Below are 14807 nucleotides of genomic sequence, written 5' to 3'. Positions count from 1 at the left end.
GCTATTCGATCATCGATGGATTAATCAATCAATCAGCAATACAGCCATTAGTTTTAGCCCTAGTATGTCTGCAGCAGCACGGAGGAAAGGGTCACTGGAAAAATATATTTTCTACATAGAAATGAAAGGATACAATATATTTGCAAGTGATGTGTCAAAATGGTTGGTATAAATAAAAAAATAAATAAATAGACCAAAAGTCGAGCCCAGAGGAACACCACAGAGGAGCTTTAAAAAAAACTAGAGGAATTCTTTTTAGTCTACTTGGTACAAATATAACTTTTAATGGAAATAAATCAAATCTATGATCATATTCTAAGATATGCATAAATGTTTTCAGGGTCAAACTATTCCAAGAATAATAAGAATTAATTGAGTTCTTACAGCAGTAGTGGCTCGAGAGAGACGTGGGAAAGGACCGCAGGCCATATTCGAACCCGGGTCGGCCACGTCAAGTTGTAAGGCCTCCATACATGGGTCATTTGCGCTAAACATTGCGCCACCAAAGCATGCCCTCAAGAATATTTCATATAACCTCTAGATATGATAAACCTTTGATAAATGCAATGTTTGCATCTAAAAGATAAAATGTGAAGTCCCAGACGGCAGAGTGAAATTTGGCTAAATGTAACAGAGATGACAGTAGCAGAATAAATGCACATATCCCATATGTTAGCAGAGTATTTAAACATTTTTACCTATATTTGCTATTATTATTTTACATTTCATCGTCGATTTAAAGTAGCTGAAAGCAGGAAATAATAATTGTCAGTCTTGAAGGAAAGTAGTGCCTTCTAAGGCAGACTTAGCTCTTCCATTTAACAAGGTGACGCAAAAAGTCTCAGCTTATTATTCTTTTTATTAAGATCTGAGGGCAGGGGACGACAAATTTAACATCTGAAAAATGACTTTTATAGAGATTTAGACGAAGAAAATAACAGTTATTCTACTTGTAGAAAACTAATGGTTGTTGTTGATACAAATTCAAAGGTAGTGTAGCTTAATATGGCTAACTGACCGAGCTAAAAAAGGCTAACTTGCTAGGTACTGAGCACAACTAGCCACAGCGCTACCCCTTTATACCACGGTCTTGCAGTTACTTTGTTCACCATAAACATATTTTTTTCAGTTTTGTTTTCGATCAGGTAAAAGTTAATTGGTTATTAGGCACGCTAACAGAAGCTGCGTGATGGTATTATTGTTTTCTGGACAACCGCTATGTTTTACATCATGTGGCAACGTTCAGGCAATCATGTAGCGTAACGTCACTGGCATGAAGCAGGACCCGAGCAGATCTGGTACCTACACCGGATAGTACCATTAAGAACTCCCAGTAAAATACACAGGTCTGCTTTAATGGACGTCAACTCTTAGGTTCTCAAATTAATAATGGATAAACAGTTTGAATGTTAGATTTTCAAGCTTATTTATGAAGCTGTAGAAGCCCTGCATATATGATGAAAGGTGTTTAATGTGAGCCATAATCTGCAGTCAGAAACCCTAATGGAGCCCTACATTAGTGACTTTGTGTTTTGCTGTAATGAAAGTAAACCCTTGAGGGTTTGCGTGGCTCTTTGGATGCACAGTTAGATGTAGCTATAATACTCACCAGCCAGCCATAACATCATGACCGCCCACACTGAGGGCAAACAACTCATCTTGTTCTGCTGTGGTGTTTATGTCTGAAAACCACGATTCTGGGACTCCTGTGGATGTTGCATGCATCCCACCCACCTACCTAAACCTTCAGGAAACCAAGAACGCCTCCGATGTCAGACAGATATACACTTGTCAGTCGGTTTTGGCCACCTGCTTGGATAAGCTTACTTTTTTTGCATTTCTTGTTGCATGTTAGCCCTTCCATGTTGTGTTTTCATGCAAACACCACACCAACAGTGTAGACAGATCTGCAGTTTCACCCTTTTGATGATAAATAGAAATGCTTCAATCAAATAAAACCAAGTATCTTGGGCACATCATAACAGAGAATCTGTTAGATGATGATGATATCTGTACATAATGTAGAATTTTGTATGCGCAAGCTAATACCCTTGCTCATAAATTTGGTTCATGTTCTGATGTGGTAAAAGTGGAACTTTTTAACACGTTTTCCTCCACCTGTGGTCTCCATATACAAAATCCAGCCTACAAAGGCTACAAGTGGCCTATATGATGTTTTGCGGGTAATTTTGAAATTGCCAAGATGGACTAGTGCAAGTCGGATGTTTGTCAAAGCAAGAGTCAATAACTTACATGCTGTTTTACTTACTGACACCAAACGTAGTGCAATCCGATACCACTCTATGCTGTGGAGACGCTGGTATTCCTGTCTACTTTAATATCCTATCTATTTGTAACTTGTACTGCTCTACCTGTATTGTTTTATTTTTATCTTATATATTTATTGGGCAATGACTCTGGAATAAAGTCTATCTAAAAGGCCAGAAATCTGTATCAGCTAATTTTCTCTTGATTGATCAGGAATAGGTGGGTCAAATGCTAAAGATTCTGATTTTAATCATTATTTTTTAAACTCATCAACACTTCAGAGCTCTCACTATTTTGGTCTGTAAATGGATCATCATATGGCATCTTCCTATCTGCACATTTTACAGTTTAATATCAGTCCAGCCAAGGTTAGGGAAACACTGGGATCATTTTACGGTTCTTTAATTTGAATTCAATGGTGGTCAAATGCTGGACTGAGGGAACATGGAGGAGTACGGTCAGATCCTGGGTAAATACTCTGCTTCTCCGTAAAACCTGGGCAGCTGTGGTCCATGTTGGGAAAAAGGGATAAATTAAACGATTCTTAAAATGGAGATGATGGAGGAAATGGCTGGAAGAGGAATTAGACGATTGAATCCCTTTTGTTGAAAATTTTGATAGGCCCCTGGGGCCTCAGGTCCCCGGGGCCCAGGGCCGGATCCACTTCGGGATGCTGCTGGCAGAGCCAGCGAACTCTTCCCTGGGGCTCAGGCATTGCGGCGGCTTGGGGTTTTCCTCTGGGCCGTCTCTCCTCCTCCCTTGGTGGGGGGTCAGATTTCCTGGGTTGGCCCCTCCTGGGTGGCCTTGCTCTGGGGATCCCTTTTGGCGTCCGGGTTGCTCTGGAGGGGCACGTCTTTGGCTCTTCACAACCACCATTGAACATTTTTCCTTTGGATAAACTTTGCATCCACAAGTGCACTCTCACAAACTACAAGTGCTTGGCTCTAGGTACTCAGAGATTTACTTCCATACAGAAAGCCCATATTCTGATCTACAGCTACCACAGTATACATGTCAGATTAAATAATACTACTAATACTTCAGCTATAGTATCAAGGTGTTACTTTCTTGTTTCTCTTATAGTATCTCCATTGGTTTTGCTGTTCTTTTTACATCTCTTTGCAGGTGATGAAGCAGACTGAATACATTTTATCTTCTTTTATCTCCCTTTTATCTCCTCTGTCTTTCATCTTTTCTCCTTTTTGTTTCTGTTTTTCCTTTTCTGTTCTACTTACATTGCAGTGTCCTATTTATATGTATAAATCAAATAGAACACTATGGCGATAGCCGTACTGCTCCACTTGAGAAAGCAAAATCTGTTGGGCTCTTTTTGTCATCAATGCAATTATTCTTATGGCCACATTGCCAGACATGACACTGTTAAAAAAAAAAAAAAGGAAATGTTGACAGTCAATCTGAAATCTCTTAATTAAGCTAAGGGGTTAACATTCAGATAAACTGTTGTGGGTAATGGTGGCTGTGCTAACAGGTGGTTCAATAAAGGAAGACAGCCAGTTTAAACTACTGAACAGCTTTGTAATGAAGCCTTTGTTTTGGAAATGGTCAAACTTGTTGTACAGCTGTCTCATACACGCATATGACGTAATGTTTCCTTTGCTAAGTGCATAAATACCTGCTTTATGGTAGGAAGGCCAGAAAAAAATGTCTTTAATGCTTTGCTTGTATTTTAAGTCACTCCTTCCAATCGATTATTGGAAGAGAAGCTCAACTTTCAGGGGTTACTCAACTCATCCACCAAATCTCTGTCATTTAACTCCTTCAAAAGAGCTATTTTTGTTACTTCACAGAAGCCGAATCTGGAGTGGTCATAATTTTATGGCTCATGATTGTATGTGTTGTCTACAAACAGCTCTAATGCTTAAACCTTACCTATAGCATGCTGGCTTACTTTAAATAGCATGTTCAGGGTTCCTGTTGTTTACAGACCTTTGAGGATCGTTCTCTTATGTCTCTTCAGGTGTTTCCATCCAGCCCTGTCTGTTCTTCCAGCCTTACTCTTTGGTGAAACTTCAGTTGCCGTGCTAAGATGGGGACACAAGGCACTGGTAGGAAGCGTGCTCCTGTGAAAGATCGGTTCTCAGCGGAGGATGAAGCTCTGAGCAGCATCGCTCGAGAGGTGAGTTCCCTCAAGCTGAAGAATAATCTGATCTATCTAATAACGTCCTCAAGGGGGATATCATTTCATTTCATCCAAATGTTCCTCTTTTCATCTCTTGCAGAGTGAAAAGGACTGATTTGTCGTTTTAAATTAGGGATGAACGATTAATTGCTTTTGCAATAATATCTCAATAGGGTAAAACGAGATTCTCTAACCGCAAAGGCCGCGATTTGACGTGACACGTGATCGGGGGTGAGTTTCTAGCAAAGTAGCACGGAGGGAAAGTCGATACTCGTATGCGAGTAACCTGCTCGACAACGGGCTCAGACCCGACAAAAACTGACACAAAGAGGAGCAGTATGTCGTTTGTCTGATTATTATTAAATGGATTGAGAAATTAAACTGGGGAAAAAATCGCAATATTAAGCTAAAAAATCGCAATTAGATAATTTTCCGAAATCGGTCACCCCTATTTTAAATGCAACTTTAATAAACTGCAGTTTGGGAAAACGTTCATGACTCTTTTTAAGATAAAAAAACAACAAAAAACATTTAGCATGCTCCAACTTTGTCCCTGAACTAGAGCCACTGTGTGATTTTCGGGGCGATTTTTCCAGTCGTGCGAGAATCTTTCGATCGGCCCGACTTTCAGCCTGATCGTGCGTGGTGAGTCGTGTAGTGTACAGGTGATCAGCCTCTCATGACCACCTCCTGATCAGGAATCGGGAGGTCATGAGAATATCAAGCATGTTTGATATTCTCACGACCGTCGTGGGCAATTTGCTCAGATGTAAGCACAGCAGCGTGGCAGGGATGCAATGAGTGAAATGCGTGTCCGTCTGCAAAATTGACGGACCGCAGCAGCCAAGCCAGCTCAGCCACGTCCTTTGTCCAAACACGTCGTCGCCCTTTCTTTCTAGAACCCTCAGCACAAAATTGCACAAACTGCCAAGGCAGCACGGTTCACTATAGTGAGCTTAATGTCCCCCTTCTATTTGTTTGGCTTCAGGATAGAGAGCTACAGAGCGGCTCCATCTCACTGCCGAGCTGAGTCCAATGTGATTTTTTTTAGTCGTACAGTGCGAGCAGGTAGATCGCATCAAAGCGTCGGGCCGAACATAAATCGTGAGCTGTGACTCACACTTTACGACTAAATGCAGGGTTTAGTCGTACAGTGTGAGCAGCAGGTGCGTGCAGCTATTGGAAAAAAATCGCAGTGTACGCCGGGCTTTAGCTTCTCAAATAAAACCCTCACTCCTCCCATTTATACTCATAAACCAGGGTTCTGCAACCTGCAGTTCCAGAGCCACATACGGCTCTTTTAGACCCTCTAAAGCAGCTTGTAATGGTTGCTAAAATGTATATAAAGAGCTAAATGAGTCTGAAACGTTCTAGTTTTTTATAAGAAGGAAAAGAATGACATTAAAAGAACCAAAAATGTGTTTTTAGAACAATTTTTCTTTTAATTAGCTTGAAATTTATGTGTTTTAATATTATTTTAAAAGCTAAAAATACATAATTTGTTTGCAACCAATTGTCTTATACCAGATGATAATAATAATGATAATGATGATGATAATAATTATAAAAAAAGGCTGTTTTTGTTCTTTTAAAAGGTGATTTCTTTTTTTTTTCGGTGTGGCTCTAAACAACTTTTACTCGGTCAGACTCGGGGCCAAATGGCTCTTCGGATATGATGGTTGCAGACCCCTGGCATAAACAAACTAATGATTAAAAATGTATGAAACATGATTGGTTTTACCTGCTCATTGACTGCTGGCTCTGCTTTAGTGCATGAAATGCTGGTATATAAAAATGGCTGAAGCTTCAGAGATGACCAGCATCCGTCTGACTGCTGAGTGAGCTTTGTTTACATGTGGTTGGACTCTGTTAATGTTAGAGAAACTTTCCATTCAACACTCTGGTTCAGAGCCAGCTATGCTGAATTCTGGCGTTGCGTCCTGCGGATCCACACGCGGATGTTCTGGTTCTGCTGGTTGATATTTGTTTTGGTCAAAACGAGCTGGGACAGCTGGTTTGTTTTCGGGCCGCAGAGAAGTTGACTAGAAGTATTTCTGTTTGTCAGAGAAAATCCAAGCGGAGGAGAACGGGCCGCCTGGCCTGTAAAGACATGCCCTGGGCTGAATCCGTTTTTTTTTCCACAACAGCCTTTTCATTCCTTTGGGGTTTTTTCCAGAGAAAGCTTTTGGTATTTTGTTTTAATAAAGAAATGGACAAAGGCCATATTTTCCATAAACACCAGATTAAGACCCTTGAATTCCTGGTTTAAAAAGATGCTTTAAATTCTGGATAAATTGGTTCCTTGGGTTTTTTTTGTTTGGGTTGTTTTTTTCTAAAGCTATGCAGCGTCTCGTTCTCGAGCAGCAAATGCACGGCTCCATTTGCTTTCCTTATAGTCGGCCATGCCGATCATAGAAACATGAGTCATCCGACCCTCCCAGCCAGCTCCTAAATCTGAATCTCTTTGTGGACTAAAGCAAAGATTAGATCAATGGTTTAGTAAATTCAGCAGGCCAGGGTAACCTGCTTATCACCTCCCTCCTTAAAAAATAAAAATAAAATCTTAGCATTCAGCTTCTGCCTGGCCTCCTAGAGCTCTCAGAGCCCCCCTCTGTTCTTGGCATGCTTCACCGCTGAGGATGAGTGTGAATCTGAGCCTGCACACTCACCAGCCTCATTCTGAGGCACCTTAAGTTACTTCTTGGCTATCGTTTTCAAATAGCACCAGCTTGCTTACAAGCGCAGCATTGGCCAAAGTCCCCGTTGTTTCTGAGATTAGGGTCTAAGGGACGCGCTGGTTTACAGTGTAGGCAGGTCTTGGCTTCCCCCGCTGCCTGGAGGGAGTGTCTGTGCATGATTGCAGTGTCTCTGCTGTTTGATCTAATGGTTAAAATCAAAGGTCGGTGTCACAAAGGAAAGTGAAACACTTTCTCTCCATAAGGAGCTGGAATAGTTGCCTCTGCTTATGACTTAAGAAAGTTCAGTTGTTTTACTCGGCTGCAGGATTAGAAATGTTCAATTCCGGGTTTGTTTCTTATTAAAACCAACCTTTCTATAAAAGGCTAAAAGTGCTGTAGTCATGAATGTTATTTAAATAAAGGAGCTTATGCTAATGCAAAATGTGTTTTTTTATTTTTTATTTATATGCATTGCATGAGTAAAATCAGTTAAAGTATTTATGCATGTATTTGATAAATGATTTCATAGTAATAAAAATGTGTTCCAGCAGACATGCAAGGCATGTTTTGCACACATTTTAATGACAAATGAGCCGACCTCTGTTTAATCACCTTTACAGTATTATAACGTGAACGACTGCTGCACAAAACTGAGTACAATAACTCTAAAGTAACGAGGGGAATGAAAGTGGTTCAGTTCTGTTAAAAAAAACAAAAAAAAAAACAAATTTATTCCAAAAGGAAATTAAAACATCTTAAGAAAATAGCATAGAGATTTCTTCGAGTTGTTGTAGAAGCTGTCTGTTGGAATGAAGGACCTGATTGAAGACAGTCTGATGAAGAGGATGCTCCTAAACCATCAGCATTTTTTGGGATGAGCTAATAAAGAAAACTCAATTGTAATGATGAAATATTGTTTTAGTTTCTAAAAGTTTTGCTCTTAATCTTCTCTTAATCAATTTAAATTGAAGCCTATGTAGAATTGACGGATAAAGAAAGCATTGCACACATTATGAGGGGTTGTTTTGTATGAAATGTTTCTCTACATTTATCTAATGTGTTTTTAAAGTGAAATAATTTGATTTTTCTCCCTGTCCTGAGCTCAGGTTTGTGATAGATTAGATTTTTCTGACCTTCTTTTACCCGAAAACAGTCTTAGTTACTTTAAATAAAGGGATGGGAGGTTTATACATGTCATCAGGACCTTGTTAATTAAAGGAATAGTACACCCAAAACATGATTAGCCTTCATTTTCTACTCACCCCCATGCTGAACAACACTCTGGAGTACTTTTTTGATATCTCAAATGCATCTGGAGATCTGGGAGACTTCTTGCTGTCTGCTGACATTCAAATAATGGAGGTCTATGGTGACCGAGACAGAAAGGTCCATAAAAGTCCACAAAAAACGTGTCAATATTCCTCCATACTGCTCGTCCAATGTATTCCAAGTGTCCTGAGTGGGTAGCATCCAGAATTTACTCGAAACGAAGTCATTTAGAATGTTTTTAGAGCATAAACAGTAGTGTATAGGATTTCCTGAAAGCGCGCGCCGGCGCGTTCATGACGCTACGGAAGCCGGCAGACCAAGCCAGATCAAAGTGCGCATTCAGCGTCTGCTCTTCCAATAATGCAAGCGTAGAAGAAGAAATGTGCTGTTTACCTGTGCAAAGAAAGAAACAACAAAAGAAAAATGTCTGAGGACTTCAGTGTTGAGGAAGAGCATGAGTTCTTTGTCAAGCTGAATGCGCTGGTTTGGTCTGCCGGCTTCCGTAGCGTCATGAACGCGCCGGCGCGCGCTTTCAGGAAATCCTATACACTACTGTTTATGCTCTAAAAACATTCTAAATGACTTCGTTTCGAGTAAATTCTGGATGCTACCCACTCAGGACACTTGGAATACATTGGACGAGCAGTATGTCAGCAGACAGCAAGAAGCCTCCCAGATCTCCAGATGCATTTGAGATATCAAAAAAGTACTCCAGAGTGTTGTTCAGCATGGGGGTGGGTAGAAAATGAAGGCTAATCATGTTTTGGGTGTACTATTCCTTTAAGCGCCGTTAGCGGCACCGCTGAGCAGTTACTAGCCGAGTGTTGGAGGTGTGTTGTCCTGATCAGGTTACCTTCTCAGGCCAGTGATGTAGCAGTCAGTCAGCCTCGGTCGGCCGATCTATAGATAGGAACAGAGACGGGGAGCTCAGCTGTGCCGCTGTGCAGAGCAGGTCACAGTGTCAGACGGATCAACAGGTGCAGAACGTTCAATCAGCCGTCTCTAGCTCACACGGCCTCCATACTACCGTGCTTAGACCTTTACTTTTTAAATTAGGCAAAGCTGTTTGCATCACATTTGGTTTTATTATACAGTTACAATGAGTGATGAGGGATTTTTATAATTTGTTGACAAAGCAAAGTATTTCATGATCTTTTCCATTTAATCCAAAACAGAAAAGCAACAATAATGTCCTGTGCTGTAGAGGGACTGCTTAGCTGTTCCTTTCAGTCAGAACAGGAATGCAGGATGTTTAATTGAAGCAGGGAAGCTATATCAGCGGTGAGGTTGTTTTATGATGGTATTGAAAAGGTTGGGAAGTGTTTATAAAACGTTTCCTGGCTATATTGAGTTATTTGTAAGCTAGGGAAATGTTTAGTGACTTTCTTTGGCCTGGCTTTTTGCAAGCGTGCAGCAGAAGTTGCACGAGTAGCTTTGCTGTATAGATTCGTAGAGGACTGATCTGAATCAGCTTCTTTTGATGGTTCCACATTCAGCTTCTGGTTTACAGGTGCTGGTCATAAAATTAGAATATCATGAAAAAGTAGATTGATTTCAGTAATTCCATTTAAAAAGTGAAACTTGTATATTATATTCATACATTACATACAAACTCATATATTTCAGATGTTTATTTTGTTTAATTTTGATGATTACAAATGACAACAAATGAAAATCTCAAATTCATCATATCAGAAAATTTGAATATTACTGAAGACCAATAAAAACAAAGGATTTATAGAAATGTTGGCCAACTGAAAATTATGAACATGAAAAGTATGAGCATGTACAGCACTCAGTATTTAGTTGGGCCTCCTTTGGCCTGTATTACTGAAGCAATGCGGCGTGGCATGGAGTCGATCAGTCTGTGGCACTGCTCAGGTGTTATGATAGCCCAGGTTGCTCTAATAGTGGCTTTTAGCTCTTCTGAATTGTTGGGTCTGGTGTATTGCATCTTCTTCTTCACAATACCCCATAGATTTTCTATGGGGTTAAGGTCAGGAGAGTTTGCTGGCCAATTAAGAACAGGGATACCATGGTCCTTCAACCAGGTACTGGTAGCTTTGGCACTGTGTGCAGGTGCCAAGTCCTGTTGGAAAATGAAATCTGCATCTCCAAAAAGTTGGTCAGCTGCAGGAAGCATGAAGTGCTCTAAAACTTCCTGGTATGTGGCTGCGTTGACCCTGGACCTCAGAAAACACAATGGACCAACACCAGCAGATGACATGGCACCCCAAACCATCACTGACTGTGGAAACTTTACACTGGACTTCAAGCAACGTGGATGAAGTGCCTCTCTTCTTTTCCTCCAGACTCTGGGACCTTGATTTCCAAAGGAAATGCAAAATTTACTTTCATCAGAGAACATGACTTTGGACCACTCACCAGCAGTCCAGTCCTGTTTCTCTTTAGCCCAGGCAAGACGCTTCTGACGCTGTCTGTGGTTCAAGAGTGGCTTGACACAAGGAATGCGACAGCAGAAACCCATGTCTTTCATACGTCTGTGTGTGGTGGTTCTTGAAGCACTCACTCCAGCTGCAGTCCACTCTTTGTGAATCTCCCCCACATTTTTGAATGGGTTTTGTTTCACAATCCTCTCCAGGGTGCGGTTATCTCTCTTGCTTGTACACTTTTTTCGACCACATCTTTTCCTTCCCTTCGCCTCTCTATTAATGTGCTTGGACACTGAGCTCTGTGAACAGCCAGCCTCTTTAGCGATGACCTTTTGTGTCTTGCCCTCCTTGTGCAAGGTGTCGATGGTCGTCTTTTGGACAACTGTCAAGTCAGCAGTCTTCCCCATGATTGTGTAGCCTATAGAACTAGACTGAAAGACCATTTAAAGGCTTTTGCAGGTGGTTTGAGTTAATTAGCTGATTAGAGTGTGGCACCAGGGGCCATCAATTTTGAACCTTTTCACAATATTCTAATTTTCTGATATGATGAATTTGAGATTTTCATTTGTAATCATCAAAATTAAACAAAATAAACATCTGAAATATATGAGTTTGTATGTAATGTATGAATATAATATACAAGTTTCACTTTTTAAATGGAATTACTGAAATCAATCTACTTTTTCATGATATTCTAATTTTATGACCAGCACCTGTAGTACTAGTAGAAAATCCAGTGGGAGTTTTAATGGCCTCTATGTTTATCTCGGACAGACCGGGGTCAGTGTGTGGGTATTTTCTTTCTGAGGACCTAAAGATGAACTCTTCAATCGCTGAAGCAAAGAATATGTTGACCTCTGCGTGGGGTTTTATTGTTAATTTGGTTTTGTTGAATCTGGTGGTTTTACTTTAAACCTACATTCAAACTGTATTTTAAACCTTAGGGATAACCGTTGAACTAAAATCTCATTAAGAATTAATGTAAATTGCAAGTTTATAAATGGAGGATAAAAAGTGCCAAAATTAAATAAATAAATACATGCATTAAATAAATAATTAAATGTGTCAATAATTAATTAAATGTGGAATTAAATAAGTAAATGTGTCATTCATTAATTAAAACCACGTCAATAATATAAAGTGCCACAATTAAATAAATAAATACAGCGATAAACAATTAATTAAATGTGTAATTAATTAAATAAATAAGGAATTAAATATATAAATGTTTCATTAATTTAATAAAATCCATCTTCATTTTATTAAACAAATATATATAACTATTTCAGTGTGCATTTAAGTATTTCATGGTCCTGTGTCGCAGTGCATCGAAACCATTAAAAGAATCTGTCAAACTCACCCATCAAAGTTAGGGGGCGGTTACCTAACACCTGATTGGTCACCCTGCACATTAAGGCGAAGCAAATCGATTACAGAGACTCGATTCGCGTTAACCCCGCCCACATTTATTTATTTTTTTATTCCACATTTAATAAATTATTGACACATTTAATTATTTATTTAATGCTGTATTTATTTATTTAATTTTGGCACTTTTTATCCTCCATATTTATAAAGCTTGTCGAGTTAAATAATGATTGCCCAGCTGATCGCTTTGGACTCTTAGTGCTCCTGATCCAGCTGTACTTTCTATGACTAATAAAACAAAACACGTCTTCTTTAGGTCTTCTGAAGCCTGTTTTTATTTGATTTAAAACTCAATATTTTTGCTGTGTTTGCTCCAGGCTGCTCCAGATATAGTTTTACTCTTAGGTCTCCTGCGCTGGTAATGCAGATAAGATATGCTGGAATGCTGATGGTGTTTGCCTGCTGGGAGATACTGTGTACCCTATCTCTAGTATTTATGGACTGTCTTTTAGTTGAAGATAAAGGCCTGGGCTTCATGAACTTGTGTGCCATTCTTTGTTGATGCCATATTTAAACAGTATTTGCTGCATGTGTTGCGTAATAACCGTGCAATAAAGCAATAAGCTACACAGAAGCATGGCTGAATGGTTCCCAGTCCGGGGGTTTCTTAAATTATTACCTTCTGCTGAGGAATTCTGTTAAGTTACCTCATGTTGGGGCAGATTTTTATATGTATTTCTTCTCTCCTCTCTCCCCAAGGAGTTTTTATTGGTCGTGTATATAAAAGGACGACTGTTCTGGCTGCTCAACAAGTCGGATTTTGTTTAATTCTCTCTGTATTTATAGCAGGCAAATTAGAAACAAGCTTTGTTTATAAACCGTTAGCTTCTTCCCCCACGAGGGCCTTAATTTAGACCCCTCTACCCCCTGAAGTTGATGGTTCACACATGTTATGGATAAGAGTCGCACAAAAATACCTCACAGAAGGAACGGCTCAGGAAAGCGTGCAAAGAAGGGAGAATGCATGGGGGGACTGCATGATTAAAATGGTTTCATTTGAAATGCCTTAAATATGTCATAGAATAGAAAATCCCTTTATTGTCCCGCAATGGGTAAAATGTGGTGTTCCAACAACAATGAAAGATTACAGCAAAAGTGGTCACTCAAAGTTGGACCTTAAAGTGTATAAAAATAACAGAATAAGTGACAGAGTTAAGAAAATAAACATAATAGTGTATTTTAAAGTGTTTCTACAATATAAATACTGTGCAACTGGAGAATAATCATGATACAGCTGTGGACTATGAATTATATTGGACTGAAGCCTCACTAGCAGAAACCTGTGCAGGCATTAGGGATGGAACGGTTTATGAAAACCGTCCGAACCGTTCGGTTCGACTGTCTCGGTTCGTTTTGCGTGTGTTGCGTTCGGTTCATGCGCTGCTCCTTTTTCTCATAGGCGAAGCGTTTACACTCCAGAGCAGAAGGTGGCGGTACTGCGACCAAAGCCAACCACCAGTAGTAAACAAGAAGAAGAAGAAGCGAAGAAAAAAATCAGTTGTTGTGGAGAATTGTGTGGGTATGGCGAGTGGGAAAGAACAGGAGTTGGAAGACGCGCCAGCAGCACTTTATAGGTCTGCTGTATGGGACCACTTTGCATTTAGAGTGACCTACGATGACGGCGGAAAGAAAGTTGTGGATAAAAGTGCAACAGTGTGCAAGCATTGTGCAACACGTGTTGTACTATATAAGACATTATAGATTTTCCTAACAATCAACATATACCGAACCGAAAACCATGACCACAAAACCATGAACCGAACCGAACCGTGGATTGTGTGAACCGTTCCACCCCTAGCAGGCATGCAGATGGGATCCTTCCACTTCATTGACTACTCAATAGCATAGAGTAAATGAAAGCATGTTTCTTTGGGATCTAAAACAGATTGGTGCAACAAATGGATAATGCAGAATAAAAAGGATAAAAAATAGGCAGGATGTAAAGTTGGGCATACACTGTACAATATATTCAGTCATTAAGCTACAGCCCAAACTGTACGACGAAACCACAGGGTTTAAAAGTTCACAGCTCACAATGTTTGTTCTTACACTGCACAACCAGCCGTTCCAAAACCACACGTCAGACTCGGCGCCGAGAGATGCCGCTTGGTCGGACTTGTCAATCTGGAACAAGAACAAGAAGAACTCCCTTGTAAGCACATGCGCAGTGCTTGAGGTTCTGGTAAATCGGCTCGTAGCTCTGCTCCAACAGCAGGATTTACCCACCACGGCTGACTTAATTTTAAAAGTTTGATTTTCTCCGACCTTACGATTCCCGATCGGGAGGTGGTCGTGAAGGGCTGATCGTGAAGCCCCTCGTTAGCCCCCGTGTAGCGGCTAAAATCCTATATTTTAGGCTACTGGTGGTTGTTGTTGAAAGGCATTGGTTGTACATGCGCTCAAATAAGATTCAGAATGCCGATCTTCCGTTGACATAAAATAAAGTCATTTATTTTCAGTACAATGTCTATTGTCTTACTGTTTCCCTTAAGATCCACATAAAGTTGAAATAAATCCAAACCAAGCAGAATAGAAAACAGTTTGCCTCAGCCTATTAACAACACCTGAACAGAATTGATGGTTGACCTTAAATAACCCAATTCCCCCATAAGACACTCAGAAGTCAAAATT

General features: G+C 40.1%; 1 protein-coding gene across 7 annotated transcripts in view; it reads left to right on the top strand.

The window, feature by feature from the left end:
- Window positions 1-14807, top strand: part of lrrfip2 (leucine rich repeat (in FLII) interacting protein 2) — a 66872-nt gene that overhangs the window by 6546 nt on the left and 45519 nt on the right. For all 7 annotated transcript variants that reach the window (XM_038281405.1, XM_038281406.1, XM_038281404.1 and 4 more), the window contains exon 2: window positions 4247-4405. In XM_038281405.1, coding sequence (XP_038137333.1) covers window positions 4316-4405 — 90 coding nt within the window. In that variant the 5' untranslated portion in view covers window positions 4247-4315. The remainder of the gene's footprint in view (window positions 1-4246; window positions 4406-14807) is intronic.

This window comes from Cyprinodon tularosa, unplaced genomic scaffold (genome assembly GCF_016077235.1).
Source record: "Cyprinodon tularosa strain WSP-4 unplaced genomic scaffold, ASM1607723v1 ctg170, whole genome shotgun sequence".
Classification (NCBI taxonomy): Eukaryota; Metazoa; Chordata; class Actinopteri; order Cyprinodontiformes; family Cyprinodontidae; genus Cyprinodon; species Cyprinodon tularosa.
This window is presented reverse-complemented; position numbering and strand designations above follow the sequence as displayed.